Source organism: Pelodiscus sinensis, chromosome Z, assembly GCF_052426305.1.
Source record: "Pelodiscus sinensis isolate ZL-2025 chromosome Z, ASM5242630v1, whole genome shotgun sequence".
NCBI classification, from domain to species: domain Eukaryota; kingdom Metazoa; phylum Chordata; order Testudines; family Trionychidae; genus Pelodiscus; species Pelodiscus sinensis.
Genome location: NC_143085.1, coordinates 9,916,052 through 9,933,152, shown reverse-complemented (window position 1 = coordinate 9,933,152; position 17,101 = coordinate 9,916,052). Strand labels below are relative to the sequence as shown.

At 41.1% G+C, this 17,101-nt stretch overlaps 1 protein-coding gene across 1 annotated transcript in view; it reads right to left on the bottom strand.

The window, feature by feature from the left end:
- Positions 1-273: 273 nt before the first annotated feature.
- Positions 274-17,101, bottom strand: part of MED13L (mediator complex subunit 13L) — a 371,515-nt gene continuing 354,687 nt past the window's right edge. Inside the window, exons 29-31 of the mRNA XM_075898187.2 lie at positions 10,147-10,308; positions 3,851-3,963; positions 274-3,121 (exon numbers count right to left, since the gene is read on the bottom strand). Of these exons, the coding sequence (XP_075754302.2) occupies positions 2,989-3,121; positions 3,851-3,963; positions 10,147-10,308 (408 nt within the window). The 3' untranslated portion in view covers positions 274-2,988. The remainder of the gene's footprint in view (positions 3,122-3,850; positions 3,964-10,146; positions 10,309-17,101) is intronic.

Below are 17,101 nucleotides of genomic sequence, written 5' to 3'. Positions count from 1 at the left end.
ATTCTAGTGACATTAACTTAGGAGGAAACCTGAAGAAGCTATAGATTTGTAAGTGCATCTTAAAAGACACGATTTATTAGCTGTATGATACCTTCTCATGGGATTAGATTTGCTTCTAAAGAATAAATACAGTAAACTGCACATAATGGACCTCTATGCATGCCATATAGACTCTATAGTTATACAGAAACACAAAACCTCTAGGACTGCTTTGCTAACAATTTAGCAGTAGTCAAAGAATGTAGTACAGAGAATAAAAACTCCACCCAAAAATTTCAGTAATTCAATAATTTATTCATCTAAAAAAGTGTGTAAAAGTATATAGCTCTCATCCACAAGGTATATATGAATGACATTTAAAATGGAGGTCTTTATTATTATTATTATTTCTTCTTTTTATCAAAGTCTTTTAGTGTACTGTACCAGCGATATACTGTAGATTTAAAATGAACTTCACTTTTTTTGTTTTCTTTCAAATTGTTGGTTATATATAAAAGAAGCTCACTGCAAAATACTCAGAGAGAGAAAACAAAAACAAAACAAAACAAAAAAAAATTAGAACTTCCCCCGAAATGTACAGCTTTTACATTTAAAAAAGGTTCTGAAATATACATACAAGCATGCTGGACATTCCCTCCCCCCGCCCCCCTCTAGCTCAAATAACTGTAATAATAATTTTGATTTTTCAGCATAATTTCCAAAGTTAGAAATTAAGAAAAAGAAACTTCGTCACACTGTAGGAAAGCCAGGGCTTGTACATTTCAGATTATTTCCGTAAAAAACCTTACAATTAAAATAATGCATATTTAAGGGAAATATCATACAGACTTTTTCACACTGAAGTACATAAGATTTTTTTCTTTAAAATCTATTGCCATTCATTTATTTTGCACAAAAACATATAAATATGTTAACAACTTCTCTTAACTTAAACAATTAAATAAAAATGACACCAGATGAAAAATCTCCTTGCTGCCCTTTTAAATTTTTTTTTGCTTAGAACTGGGTCTCTGGGGAAGAAAAACCCCCGGATAAAAACTGCTCATTTTAAAAAAAACCTCAAATAAAACAAGAGTTCAAAGTTCAGATGAATCTGGGAAACAAAACCCCAGAGTGGTAAAAGATTACTACAAATGTCTACTTTACATTTTTTTCTTCCCCAAGTTAAATTTTTTTATACAAGTTTACAATCTTCATCTTTTTATGCTCTTCAAAAGGCCTTGAGAATTTTCTTTTCTGATTAAGAAAAAATAGTGCTGAAATATTTTAAAGTCAATTTTACACTGTACACATTAGATACAAATTGTTTTGATATCTAATTTTTTTACCTATACATTGCAGAGAGACAGCTATGTGGGTGGCTTGGAGCAGAGATTGAAATGATTCATTTACAGGTTATTTCTCTGCTTTCACCTTCCCATCACAAAAGCAATTTTTTTTAATATAATTTGTTTTAAATGTTACATTATCTCAAGAAAAATACTTTTTAAAATCATAGAATTTAATTTTTTTAACCAGAACATGAAAGTCTTTTGGAAGAACTTTAAATTTGTAGAGTTCTCTCCACAGATAACTAGATCTCACAGCCTGGCCAAAACATCTGACCCTCACATAAGGCAGTTTACATGCCTGCTGCACAGTGCAACAACAAACATTAGAAAATGGAATTTAAATATAAACGCCTTGAAGCCTGGAATGAAGGATCATTAAAAATATTTCAATTAGCCATTAACCTTTAAAAATGGCAATCGTTTTACCAAAGTAACTTTTCCACCACAGTGGCATAACTTCAAGTACCAATTTAATGATATCATTTTAAAAAATTATTTCTTTGAAATAATATTTCTATAGTCAGAAAAAATACACCAGATTTGTAACTGATTCAGTGTTAACAAAAAACATACTTTTGGACTAGTCTCCCCTGATCTATGGGTGACTCAGGTTTCAGTAACAGTTTTCTAACATCATTAAATGCATTGGAAATATATCTCAGTCATTGCCCTACAATACATTAACTTACCCCTTTCAATTTGCCTTTATTTTGGACTTTAAAATGTTTTCCCTCCCCACCCCTCTTTTTCTTCCATATAGTAGTGTTATCCTTCATTAAATACTGCCCACTTCTTGCTTTAATCAGGCTAAATACAGTTGAATTCTTTAAAACACTGTAGGTTCTTAGCTGAAAATGCTGACACTATTACAGTTCTGAAAGTGCTCCTCTTTTGCACATGGTCTCCCTAATACATCTTTTGATTGTTACTGTTTTTAGCTCCATTTCTGATTTCTGGCCAGAAGACTAAGAGGTATGTAGATTAATAATTCCCCGCTGGAACGGAGCTGAGTCTTTAGGATTATTTACTGATTCCTGGTCCTCTATAATTTAAACAAAACCTAAAAATAAATAAAATTAAAATATCTCCAGACCATTCACTTCTACATGGACAGGAAACAAATGCGTGCATTCATCCCAATCCACTCTGACAGGAACTCCAGATAGACAGAAAACTCCATTATTTATAATAGACTATAATTGGTTCTCTTTTTCTCCAAAATCCCATCGTATGATAGTCAAACAAAATAACCTTTAGGCAACCCAAATGGGTCACTACAAGACTTTATGTGCAGGGCTGAAATGACTCTTAATTGTAAATCAGTTCCCCATGTAAAAGGACATCTTCAGATTCTCTCTCTTCTTTATTTCACACTGACCAGTAATTTCCGGGCCTGTAAGCTCACCCTGCATTGAGGGTATTGTATATATTTCCTGTTTCCGGATGGCCCCAGATTTTTGATAGAAGCTGCCAGAGATGTGTCAATGGACTGATTAGTTTTGAATACTGCAGAAATCGTGTGCTTATGGAGGAACTGAAGCATAGCACAGGACGTCGTGCCTGGTCTGAAGAGAAACAAAGTTTTTATTTTTTTGCAGACTGTGGCACATTTCTCAGGTCAAGGGGGGAATGAGCCAGAGGAACAAGTGCTTTTCTATTAAAGTATATTCATGATGGCGTTATACAACTGAGTGAGCACCACAAAGTGAACAGGAAGGCAGGAGCTGCGATCCTGAGTGGCAGGATTACATGTGAGCCAGGACAGTGCATTGTACTGCTCCAAAACAAACCTGAATGAGAGAGAGAAAGAGAGAGAGAGATCGAATAAAAGCATTAGAAAATTACAGTCCTGCTCTTCATGCTGGTCTTTTAAAAAAACATATACTTGGAAATTTCTACAAGTCAGGAATATATCTGACAAAACATGTGAGGGGACTGGACTCAATCTCTCGAGGTCCCTTCCTGTTCTAGTGTTCTATGATTCCATTAAAACTTAGTTTTATCAGTATCTATTTGTCCTTGGAGCGTCTGGGTGCTGCTAGGCTGCCATCACCAGGGCAGAGAGTGGAGCCTCGGTGGCAGCTGGGTCTCTGGGGTCTGGCCAGGATCCCTGATGCAGAAGCAGGAAATACAAAAGCCCTAAAATCCCAGTTCCAGCTGGGGCTCAAACCCGGCTGTATAAAGGCTTCCAGGCTCCCTGCTTGGAACTGCCTGTATGCCATACCATGACTTCCAAGATCTATTTTTGTGGAAGTCCTAAGATGGCATACATGGTGGGAGGTTCCACCATTAGGCTGGTCCCAGAGCTGGGGACTCCAGGGTTGCTTGTTAGGAGGGGTACATGTTGGATGGTGCTGTCTTGCATCCTAAAGGGCTGAGCACGATGCAGACTGGAACTGTTGAAGTAGGGGAGAGATTCAGAGGTTCAGAGCAATGGAAGATCCCTCAGTGTTCAGCAATCAATACTCTGTTCTCATTGTTTTGGGAAGGAGGGGGATTTCGCAGCAGGAAGATGTTACCTCAAAACATCAGATGTAGTTTTAGAGTCGAGGGGGTGCGGAACCCTCTGTGAGTTCCTGACAGAGAGAAGTTCATCAGTCTGTGCTATGGAGATATGGTGATGCAGTGAAGCCTATGGAAAGAAAGAGACAAACACAGTCATTTGCGTTACAGGCATGTCTGCACATTTCACAAGGACCAGCAGCAATATCTCTGCCCTTTTTCTCGGACAACCTGAAATGATGGTTAACTATGTTTAGACTTTAGAGTTGGATATACTGTACTCCACTGAATCCTGTGTCCATACACATTCTGTATCTCTACAATTTCACTCTCAAATGCCTGTGTGAACTGACCCCAAATTTTCATTACTGGGGACAAGATGGCTCAGAAAATGACGACCTGTAGTTTACAGTCCATAACCATTATATATGCATAAAAGTTATTTCAAGTACTGAAAGCCAAACAAACTATATAATGTTTTAGCAACTGGACTTTACAGTATCTAGTGCACTTCTGAATGTTGCAGCAAAAAGACTAAACCGACTAACGATTTAAAGAAAGAATTCAGAAAGCTTCCATTTTGACTGTTTTTTACAACTGGAACTGAATCTTAACAGCTCTGATGAATTTCCAAACTTCAAAAAAATGAGGTTTAAAATGAGCAATAAATCTGATCCTTGATCCCCATTTTCATATCTGCTTGGTTTGTCATCTCAAGCAATGCAGAGTTTAGCCAAGCACATATTTAGACAGAAGGTCTCCCTGGAAAAACAGAATTGCTACAGCAGGTACGTAGATGACTCACTGAGTTCTCCCTTTTAGAACTAGGGATATTGTGCTAGAGGTGCCACTTTTTATCTTACAGATGACAATTATTTGATAATTATCAGATCTTAATACAAAATCAACTTCCTCTGCCAAGTTTTCCTACAAACGTGCCTTTACGCTATGTAATGCTCACTTTTCTATATTCAGTAACCACCACTGTAAGCCTGCCTTTTTTCTGTCTGGGGAAAGGGAAAAAGATTGGTCTTTTATAGCAGAATGATGGACACCAACATAAGTATCTAGGAAGCTAAAGACACATGATAATGAAAGAATTCAAGATGTTAGTTAAATTGGAAATGGCATTGTTTGATTACTCTACATCTTGCTTAATTAATTCTTCTGGAACTGTATCTGGGGTACATTATTTTCCTCATTTCCACTCTGTGGGACTAAAAAGTTGCTACATCCAACCCCAGAGGTGACTACATTTTTCTAGTAGTTGAAGCAATTCCTGTGTAGACAGTATAAGGCAGGCATGTCCAAAGTCCGGCCCGCGGGCCAATTGCGGCCCGTGTTCTGGTTTAATACGGCCCCACAGGTAATTTGGCAATATCTATCTTTTATGGCCCCCAACGAATCCATATGTATTGAGATGAATACATTGTAAAATCTCAGTTAATGTCAGTTGGTCTAAATCAGTTATAAATATATTTGGACACAACATGTATACTTGGTGTTATGTTCCTGTTCATATTTTTTTAACTTAAAAGTTGACAACCTTTATTACCAATAATATGTAATGTACTTTACAATGTTCCTGACATATATTTCAGCTTCTTGGATTTTTTTTTCATCTGGCCTTCAGATATGAAAGGCAGAGTGATTTAACACCTGTTTAGATTTGTCATCCATGTGACGAAATGAAAAGTATGCTGTTTGCAATAAACTTTGCATAAAATAGTTAATTTGCATTTAATTTTAATTGTTCAAAGAATGTCAGGCAAAATGGTCGGCCCTCACGCATGTTCACTTCATCAAATCTGGCCCTCTTTGAAAAAAGTTTGGACACCCCTGGTATAAGGTATATAAAGTGTTTTGTGATCCTTTGGAATGTAAAGCATTATATACAATGAAGCAAAGATTTTGTAGGATTATAGAAGGACACACTAAAGACACTGATCCTCCTCCCTGTTCATGCAGGTCTTCTATTTTCTTACTCTTATCACCTCCCTAGCATGTTATGTCTGTGTACTATTTGTGCGGTTTTGTATTGTTTAGTCTTGCGGCTTTGACAAGTTGTAAAATGGAATAATTCTAAGTTCTTTTGGCAATCCTGGGATGTGTGCAGTATTTAGAAATGTATATGAGCTGTGAGTGGAATACTTGTACACTTTCACTGCCTGTTTATAAAAATCTATAAAAATGTTAATCATAAAATAGAAAAGATAGTTAGCTTTTTCCGTGACTAGTGTTCTTCGAGATGAGTTGCTCATGTCCATTCAATTCAGGTATGTGTGCTAGCCATATGCATCAATTCCAGAAGATTTTTCCCTCAGCAGTATCCATACGGGATTGGCTCTGGCACATTCTAGAGTGGCACACAGATGCCACAGTATATAGGGCACTGCTATCTCCCTCCATCCTCATTTTCTTCTTGCCAGAAACTGACCGTGGTGAAGGTAGGCAGGACATTGAATGGACGTAAGCAACACATCTTGAACACCACCAGTTACAGAAACAGGACAAAATGGGTCTTTGTCCACAAAAGCTTATGCTTCAATAAATCTGTTCGTCTATAAGATGCCACAGGACTTCTCGTTGTTTATGCAGATTCAGACTAACATGGCTACTCCTCTTATATACTTGTCAGAAACAGCTAAGCATCTTTGCTTCATCACATGATTGCTCATTTCCATTCACCTTAGGCAACTCCAAGCAGTACCCCTGGAGACAGGTAGGTGGTCATGGACATGCAGATCACAAGACAGCTCTGCAAAACTCAGCATCATCCCTGGCCTGCTGAGTGTTAGTGTAGTAGATTGTGAACATGTGTGCCGATGACCACATGGCAGCCTTACAGATGTCCTATATTGGAGCACGAGCCAGGAAAGCTGCCAAAGATGCTCGTGCTTGGTTTGAGTGCAGCCTCATTGTTAGTGGTGACAGGACCTCTGCCCGTTCATAACAAGTCTATTCAGTTCAAAATCCTCTGGGTGGACACTGGTAGGCCCTTTATCCTCTCAAGTCAGTGAGATGAAGAATTGGGATGACTTGCAGAAAGGCTTCACCTCATCCAAATAAAACACAGGGCTCTGCTTCACATCCAGGGTATGCAAGTGCCTCTCTTCACTGCTCTTATGAGGCTTAGGGCAGAAGAAGGCTAGGAAGATATCCTGTTTCTTGTGGAAAGTAGAGACCCCCTTGGGCAGGAAAGATGGGTGGAGCTGAAGCGGTAACTCTATTACTATTCTTAGATAAGGTGGTACTGACGCTAAGGCGTGCAATTTGGAGACCCACCATGCTGAAGTCATTGCTAACAGAAAAACTATTTTCCAAAAAAAGTGTGACAGAGAGCACAAGACCAAAGGATCAAAAGATAGCCCTGTGTGCCAGAGAGGACCAGGCTGAGGTCCCACTGTGGAGGGGGAGACTAGACTTGAGGGAAAAGTCTGTCAAGGCCCATGAGGAACTAAGAGTGTCAACGGATAGACTACATGATTAACTGATAAGCCTATGCTTATCTGTTAATCCTGTCAACTACACGCATTCGCCCTCCTCCTGCCTGCTGCCTCTGGATCAGAGACTGCAAGTAGGGGGAAGTGGGAACAGGTCCCTTTGGCACCAGATCTGTTGCCCCATCCCCCACGCTGCTGCCTCTGATAGGGAAGTACTGTTGCGGGGTAGTTATGACCCTTTTTTGGTGGTGTCTGGACTGGGAGTAGACTATTGCCAATCATTGTTGCAGAGATGGAATCCTGAACCTGACTTGGTGCACCACATACGTGCATGCCACCATGTGGCCCAGTAGTCGCACACCATGACTGTAGTTAGGGGGAATGCCATGACTATTGTGAGGAAATCCGCTAGTGACCAGAATCTATCCAGTGGAAGGCTGAGTCAAGCACTGCTTTGATGAAATCCATCCTCTGCACCAGCAACTAACATTGATTTTGTGTCATTCACCAACAGGCTGAGGTGATGACATATGGTGACCAGCAGCACATTGTCCCTTTGAACTTTGGACATGGAACCGCCCTGAATGAGCAAGTTATCCAGGTATGGATACAACTCAATACACTGCTGCCAGAGGTAAGCTGCTGCCATTGATACACATTTAGTGAACATCCATGGGACTGTAGTAAGGTCAAACTAGAGGACCACAAACCAATAGTAGTTGAAAGCTACCATAAAACAGAGGAAGTGAGCGTGTCCCTCGAAGACAGCAGTGTAGAAGTATGTTTTGTTGAGAATGAGGGTGGCATACAAGTCTGCAGGATCCAGGGAGGGGGACAAAGGAAGCAAAGGAGATCATGTGGAACTTCAGTGTCACTAGGTAGTGGTTCAGTCTACACAGGTCCAATATGGGCCAAAGCTCACCATTGACCTTCAGAATCAAAAGCTACTGGGAATAAACCCCCCTGGTTCCTATCATGAAAATCTCCTCCACTACATCTAGCCACAGTAAGTTTTCTACTTCTTGCATGAGAAAACTATTGTGAGACAGGTCCTTGAAGAAGGCTGGGGGTAGGTGGGAAGGTGGAAGAGAAACGTACTGTAGGGTGTAATTATGTGCCACTGTGTTGAGGACCCATCGCTCTGATATTATGGCTTCCCAAGCTGGAAGAAAGGGCAGCAAACAGAGGGCAAACAAAATTGGGGAAGGATTCGGGGTACAATCTGATACATCAACCTTGGGCGTATCCTCAAAACAGGTGCTTGCACAAGGATTTGGAATGGGTTGAGCCCGGTATGATGGAAGACTGGGGCAGTTGATCTGGACATCACTTAAAGCCTCTGGATTTTTTCTGCAGAGGCTCCTGATGGGAGTGGCTCTCTTGACTCTGGGAAAGCTGAAGCTTAAACCACTTGTGGGAAGGGTTGAGGACAAAGAAGCTCATTGTATTTGGGGTCATATGGGAATCCTTAAGACCATCGAATTTAGTGTTGGTCTGTTCCACAAACAGGGTGTGTCCCCTGAATGGGAGATCCTGCATTGACTGCTGACCTTTCATGGAAAGGCTGGTGAGAAGCAGCCAAGAGAAAGCTGATGCCATGGTCTGAGTGGCAATGCCAGCCATATCCAATGCTGCCTAGAGAGTTGCGCTGTTGTTGTGGAGCCTTCACCAGGATCACATGGAACCCCTTTCTCAAGGCCTTGAGGAAGATGGACTCAAACTGGGAGATGGCCTGCCACATTAAAATCATATTGGCATAAGAAGGCCTGATAATTAGCCACCTGCAACTGGAGGATGAATAAACCTTTCACACAAACAAGTCGAGTCTCTTAGGCCTGGTCTACACTAGAATGTCACACCAAATTTAGCTGCTTATGGTCAATTTTCTTACTGATGCGTCCACGCTGCCAAGCCAGTTGTGCTGCCCTTAGGGATGCAAAAGTCGATGTCTGTACTCCTGCTTTTCACCACAATGCTATTTCTGACTGGGCACGGTCGAAGTTATGCTAGTGTGGGTGTTGCATTACAAAAAATTTGATGCTATTGGCCTATAGAAGGCTTCCTGCAGCTGTCCGCTATGACCACTCTGGCCAACACTTCTGCCTCTACTGCTCTCACGCTGAGCTCAAAAAGGCCTGGGAACTATAGAATGGCCTGTCCAACCTGGCCAGCCTTGTGAGCTCATTGCAAGCGAGCAGCACACAATCAGACATATAGACATGAAGCAACATGCGTACATTCTCTAAATAAGAGTGCCATGAGGCACATCACAATAACCATAAGCATGATGATGCTTTCCCTGCTTACAGTGCTCTGGTGTCTGCATGAGCATCACTATGGGCAAAAATTGAATATTGTCCAAAGAATCTAAGAAAAAAATAACTAAGGGTGACTAAAAGTGGTTAAAAAAACTGAATTTTTTCACTAAAAAAATCCCTCTCTCTTTTCAGGAAGGGGTCATGATGCTGAAGAATTCTGTCTTCTGCCGAAGATGGTAGAAAAGGAACTGAGGGACTCATGGTGCGAATACAGCTAATGGACAAAACAGCACAAGATGGCAACTGTGCATGCATGGCATGGGAAGGCACTGCTAGGGTAAAAATCTCTGATCGCCAGCACAAGGAAGCATTGACACCAGAGTGGAGCTTGAACTCCTCCTTTTTTGTCTTTGTGCCACAGTTTCCCCTCCCTCTCAAGACTAAGACTTGAGAACTGAAAGTTGAGGTGCCTTCCTTTAATATTACTTTAAAACTGGAGTTATGTTTGAATTTCCGTTGACTCTCCTGAAAGCCAGCACTTTCCAGAAAAATTGAAGGTACCTGTTTACCTTGCCACTACCCCCCTCTATAGACACAGGATTCTAGACAAACCTTCAGGAAGAGGGGACACTGGTTTTGTGCCTGTGGACAGGATGACCAGAACCACTGTGGAAGATTCTCAGCTTTGGCTGTTGATACAAAGTATCCTAGAGCAAGAGGCTGCTGCTTCAGCTCTTCCGGAGCTTCTCTGGAAAGAAGACGCTCTCCTTGACTCTAGACAAAAACCAAATAAACAAACAAAATAATACATCAGAAGCATGAAATTTAATCAGTTCATTCCTTGTTTCTCTGTCCCGCTCCCGTTTTTGTCAGTATCCACTGATATTCATTTGTTTACTCACCCTTCAATTCTGAATCCAATTTTGACTTGTTGCCAGCTATTATGGTACTCTCAGACTATGCAACATAGTCCCTCTGGCTAATCACAGTTTTATCAGACCACACTATTTAATCCTAATCATTGGTAGTGGTGTTCTCCAGATTAACAATTCAGGAGTACCTCAGGTCTGGAAACAACAATAGAGCATGAAAGTTGAAGTACGCTTGTCCTAGGGCTTAATGGCATGAACTGGAGCATATGACCAACAGGGAGAGGCTGAGGGAGTTGGGTCTGTTTAGTCTTCAGAAGAGAAGAGTGAGGGGGGATTTGATAGCAGCCTTTAGCTTCCTGAAGGGAGGTTCCAAAGATGATGGAGAAAGGCTGTTCTCAGTGGTGACAGATGGCAGAACAAGGAGCAATGGTCTCAAGTTGCGGTGGGAGAGGTGCAGGTTGGATATTAGGAAAAACTACTTTACTAGGAGAGTGGTGAAGCATAAAACTGGAGTTATGTTTGAATTTCTGTTGACTCCCCTGAAAGCCAGCACTTTCCAGAAAAATTGAAAGTACCTGTTTACCTTGCCATCACCCCCCTCTAGACACAGGATTCTAGAAAAACCTTTGGGAAGAGGGGTTTGGAATGGGTTACCTACGGAAGTAGTGGAGTCTCCATCCCAAGAGATTTTTAAGACTCGGCTTGACAAAGCCCTGGCTGTATTGATTTAGTTGGGATTGGTCCTGCCTAGAGCAGGGGGCTGGACTCAATAACCTTCTGAGGTCTCTGCCAGCTCTTCGGTTCTATGATTCTAAAAGATATATGTAGGGAAACAGGGACTGATCCTTGAGGAAGTCATCCTCTAGGCTGGTTGAAGATGTGCGTGCTCCAAGGAAAAGCACAGAAAGGGAAGACTGAATGAATTGGGCTTGTTCAGTTTGGAAAGGAGAAGAGTGAGAGGGGACATGATAGTGGTTTTCAAGTATCCAAAAGGGTGTTACAAGGGGGGGGGGGGAATTGTTCTCCTTGGCCTCTGAGGATAGAACAAGAAGCAATGGGCTTAAAATTGCAGCAAGGGAAGTTTAGGTTGGAGACTAGGAACCACTTCCTAACCGTCAGGGTGGTTAAACACTGGAATAAACTGCCTGGGGAGACTGTGGAATCTCCATCACTAGAAGCAGCGAGGAGTCCTGTGGCACCTTATAGACTAACTGAAGTGTTGGAGCATAAGCTTTCGTGGGCAAAGACCCATTTCGTCAGATGCACAGGTGCCACAGGACTCCTCGCCGCTTTTGCAGATTCAGACTAACACGGCTACCCCTCCATCACTAGAGATATTCAAGAGCAGGTTAGACAAACACCTGTCAGGGATGGTTCTAGACAGTGCTTGGTCCTGCCATAAGGGCAGGGGACTGGACTTGATGACCTCTTGAGGTCCCTTCCAGTTCTAGGATTCAATGATTCTATGTTATGTATCACTTATAGATGAGCAGTAGCTGGTGAAATTTTATTTCACTTTTTGTAATTTTTTTTTTTTTTTTTGTAAATCCCACATCTAGCAGGATAAGCTTTCAGCAAATTGCAGATTCCTGTCTCTTTGGCTAACATAAGAGAACATTAAGACACACCCTTCTGGATCTGAAAAGTACTTTAGAAATGCCTGTTTTCTGTCTAAGACATGTGAGTTCAGAGAATAAGTGAGTCTTTCAAATTTGTAACTGTATTTACTCTCTCAGACAGTTACATTTTTATAGTATGGGTGTGACAAATTGTTCACATTACTCTCACATTAGGAAAAACAACACATGTTATACCATTCAGGATATGGATATGACAGCTTAAACACTTAAATGGTTAACTGTTGAGCTTGGGTTTATCAGTCAGCCTTCATGGTTACACACAAGTCCCTCCCTCTCCCTCTCCCCACATGCTGCTGCCTCTGTATCAGAGCAGGAGGGCAGGGGTAGGTGGTGGTGGTGGGGAAGCTATACGTGCAAGAAGCCAGTTCCCCATGCATTGCAGCTTGGAGCCACCTGCCCCCACCCCTGTGCCTCTGGCAGCAGCGTGAGGAGGGGGAGGTGGCTCCCACACATCAGCTCCCACAGATCTTCCCCCATCCCTGCATGTAAATGTGTAGCCACAGAAAAAAATTCAGTGGTTACACGTTTAAAAAAAGGGGGCTTTTTAACATATTTTGTTCAAGAGGAAACACTTCCTCTTTTTCATTGTTTCTGTGCTAGTTATGACAATTATTTTAGTTTATTTTATACGGTAAATATCTGTGGTAAAAGTACTTGATATAAATTGTGCCACATACAAGACACTATTATGTTCTCTCACACTGATGAGACATATTTATGTTTCTTTCATTGGTTAACTAAAAAAAAGACTAAAAGTATCCCATCAGACAAGACTGTATAAGACACCTTGATGTCAGTGCGGATGTTTCAACTCAAGAGTATTTACTTTAATAGAACAAACTTAAGCTGAGAGGAAACTTCAGACTGCTGGTCCATTAGCCAGAAAGTCAGCATGGAGATATGCTTGCATATCTTGTTAGAACACTATTTGATTAACACTGTCTGAGCTATCAATTCTGGGTATTCCCATTGTGCCATCTTCTGGAGTATTGTGAATAAGGCTTAGAATCCTGAGCTTGGTTCTTCAGCTGTTAAAGCCATGTGGAAAATGATCCACAGAGTGTGATACTGGGAATGCCCAATGCTGGAAAATCTGCAACAACCAGCATCAGTAACAAAGTTCAAATTTTCAGGTATTTTAAGGGAGAACAACAATAACAAAAAATTAGTTTGTAAATGAGATTAAAGCAAAAAAAAAAAGCATTTATATTGGCTAAGTAGACACCTTTTCCCTCATTCTTTCATGCATTTTGTGCACTACTGCTAGGAAAATTTTACTTGTCTTTAGTCTGATGTGAATTAAGTTTATGTTTGAATGATTGGTAGTGTTCCCTCCCCTTTGAATAATCAGATTGATCAGGAAAAATTAATGTGGTATGAAACAGTATTTTAAAAATGTTTTTTTTTTCTGAATCAGACTCTCCGATGTTCTGGACAAAGTCCCTTCGTTTGATAAGCAAATAAAGATTATTAATTGGTTTCTATATGAACCTTCTGAAGTGTTGTATTGTTCTCACTGGAATAAGAAGTCCAACTAGATGAAAAAGCAAGTTTGGCATACTTTCTCCATCTGTAGCTGCTATCACTGAGGAAGGATGCAGGAGCAAGATGGAATATCAGACTGTTTGGTTATAGATTGAATTAAAAAATGATACTTTGACACATTTTATTTTCTCTCGCCCTCTTTTCAAGCTCTTTACATCACCTGCCACACTAATGAAGTTTTCTAAAGCTGATAAGAGGAGTGATGTTTATTCTGCTCAAGAGAGGTTAATTTCATGTTTTAAATTGTAAGAGCATTTTTATGGGCACATTTTTTAAAGTAAATATTCTTTCCCATCATTTTATTCCTTTGGTAGATTCAAACATAGTGATGTAGAAAGGTAGAACATATTTTAGACTGAGCCCTGCCTCAGAAGAACCTGGATTCTGATTCAGGAAGAGAAAAACACCTATCTGCACCCAAACTGGTTTAATCATGAAACCTTCCATTCTAGTCCTTAAGGCAGCTCTTTCTCCAGCAGTAATATCTTAATCAGTCAAAGAAAGTTAAATGGCCCATAAAGTGGTTGCACTTGGAAAGGGCTGCAGTTTACTTGGCTGCAGGCACTTGGAAAAACCAACAGCAGACCTTGAAACTGGCTGCTGAGCAATCAGGGCTCACACTAGTAAACTACAACAATCAATTACAGGTTACATGGATAAAGGCTCGACCTGCCCTGACCCAGAAGGCAATGATCACACGCTGTTGCTATTTTAAAAACAAAAATTACACCTCAATTACCAGGCCCTTGTTAATGGTTAAACTGAATTATTGCGACAGGTTCACCCAGAAAAGACCTGTTCAGATCTCCAAAGTCTTTGGTCATTAACCTTTTTTGCATTGATGTTAAGCCAGTGGAATAGCATTTTCATTGAGAGTCAGCTGTATAAAGCAAGTCTTTGAAAAATGCTAAAAAAAAATGTTTAATCCTAGGGGAATTCTGCATAAAAAAATTAAAAATTCTGCACACAATATTTTAAAATTCTGCATATTTTATTTTGTTTAAATAACATAGTATAATTATGCTAGCTTCAATTATTTTGATAATGTTATTTAAACTATAGTACAATGGATAGAGAATGGAACTGAAGTGAAGAAGTGGGTTGTGCCTATGAAAGCTCATGATACCATTGACATTTTCTGTTAGTCTCTAAAGTGCTGCAGGACTATTCATTCCTTTATTTCTGGTTATTAGTCAACAAAAACATGCAGCTATATTCTCAGTGTTACATCACAGTCAACTGAAGACTGGGGACTCAAACCCACAATTTATACTAACTACCGACCATTTCCAAAAAGGTCAGTAGCAAAGAGTTTCTGGGCCACATTTTAATAGAATTTTTTTCATTCCAAAAGCTGAGACCAGTTCTAATCACTAAAATACCATAAACATTTATAAGGTCTTACTGTCCTTTGCAATAAGTCTCACCTCTCACCACTCATTGCCTAGTTTAGAAAATGGTGACAAGTATAATGTCCGTGCATCTGAAGAAGTGGGATTTTCCCTATGAAAGCTGATGCCCAATAAATCAGTTAGGGTATGTCTACACTACACCGTTATTTCGAAATATCTTATTTCGAAATAGTTAATTTGAAATAAGTTATTTAGAAATAACGCGTTTACACACAAAATGCATTTCAAAATAGCATTTTGCTATTTCGAAATAGCACGTCCACACTGAGTGGACGCTGAATCGCATTTAAGGCCGGCCGGAACCAGATCCGTCAGGGCATCAGGTCAGGAGTTACTTTGTGTGGCTGCTGCTTGAGGCTAGCTAAGGCCAGTGCTTAAAGGGACCCTCCCTGGACAGCAGGTTCTCAGCTTTCCCTGCTTGCTTGCCTACCTTGATGAGGGATAGCAAAGCATTTTGTCTCTACCTGCTCTGGTTGCCCTCACTCGGGACACCACAGCACTCTGCAACATGGAGCCAGAGCTGCCCCTGGGCACTCTAGTGCTTCTCATGGACGCATTGCTGTGAGTCCGGCTGCACTTTCTGCAGGCTGCCATCTGGGAGGTCCATCGGGGAGCTGTCAGCATCCAGGAGACCCTGCGGGAGAGCTTCCACCCTGAGAAGCACTAAAAGCCTCCCTGGTCTGCTCCACTGGAGGCTTGTGCCTCATTCCTCCCTCACATCCTTCCACTTTCCCTAACCCCCCTTCCTGATGTCAAATAAAATACACGTATTTTCAAGAATACAAACTCTCTCTATTTAACAAAACTGGTGGGGGGGGGGGGGAAATGAAACTCTGGTGAGACTGGGGAAAGGGGAGAAGAGAGAGTAGGAGAGGGGAGGGGGAAACCTGGGAGGAGGGAGCTGGAAGGGGGAAGCAAGGGAAAGAAGGGGGAGGGGAAACTCAGGGCTCAGGGTCGGGGGTCTCACTGGACAAACTCGATTGTCATGCAAATCTGCTCCTGGGTTCGCATGTGGCCTTTGGCGGCCAGGCTGGCAGCTATCCTGCCATAGATGGCCGCGTTCCTCCATTTAGTGTGGAGTTTATGGACATTGGGGGCATCCCCCCCCAAACATGAATAAGGTCCATGATCTCCACCCTGGACCAGGTAGGTGCCCATCTTCTCTGGGCCCTGGCAGGCTCCTGGGAGCTGGCAGACTGCTCCTGGGGAGTGGTGGAGGGCTGGCTGCCAGTGTCTTGCTGGCTCATGTTTTGGGGCCACTGGGTTGGGGCAGTGACTGCTGGCTCTGGGCTGGCAGGCTTGGAGCTGGCACAGACACTGTGGCAAGAGTCAACCCCTTTAAGGGCTCTGGGGAGGAGGGGGGGATCAGGAGTGTTCTTCGTTGAGGCTGGAGTGGCCACCAGGGCACCCTGGGAAGGCTGGAGGCCCCCTATTTCGATATAAGTGTCTACATAGAACTTATTTCAAAATAGCTATTTTAAATTTGGCATTATTCCTCGTGGAATGAGGTTTACAAATTTCAAAATAGGCCCTCCGCTATTTCAAATTAATTTCAAAATAGTGATTTGGCTGTGTAGACGCTAGTAAAGTTATTTAGAAATAAAGGCTGTTATTTCAAAATAATTTTGATGTGTAGACATACCCTTAGTCTTTAAGGTGCCACAAGATATTTTGCTGTTTTTGCTAGTTATAAAATATATGTATATAGTGGATTACAAAGCAGCAACAAATTCATCCACATTATCTTAGATTTATTTATAGATAAAATAAAGTTCAATCTCTGATTTTTTTTTAGTAATTGTTGTTAAGCATATTCCTGTAAATTTCAGTTTCAACTTCAACACTTCCTTAATGAAAGCTTCCCTGCTGCCACATTATAAATGCAGTGCCGTCAGTTTCTGCATGATTGTCATGGAAAGGATGATGATGGGAATAAATAAAAGCAACATGAAATCTCTTACACAACTGAGAGAATGTGTATGTGTAAGATAGTCCTGCCAAATTTGCTTCAAAATTATGCTAAATTTTACTCAACAATTCTCTCTCAAATTAATAAAATTAGCATTTTAAATAACCATTGGTGCTGGAACCAGCTTCT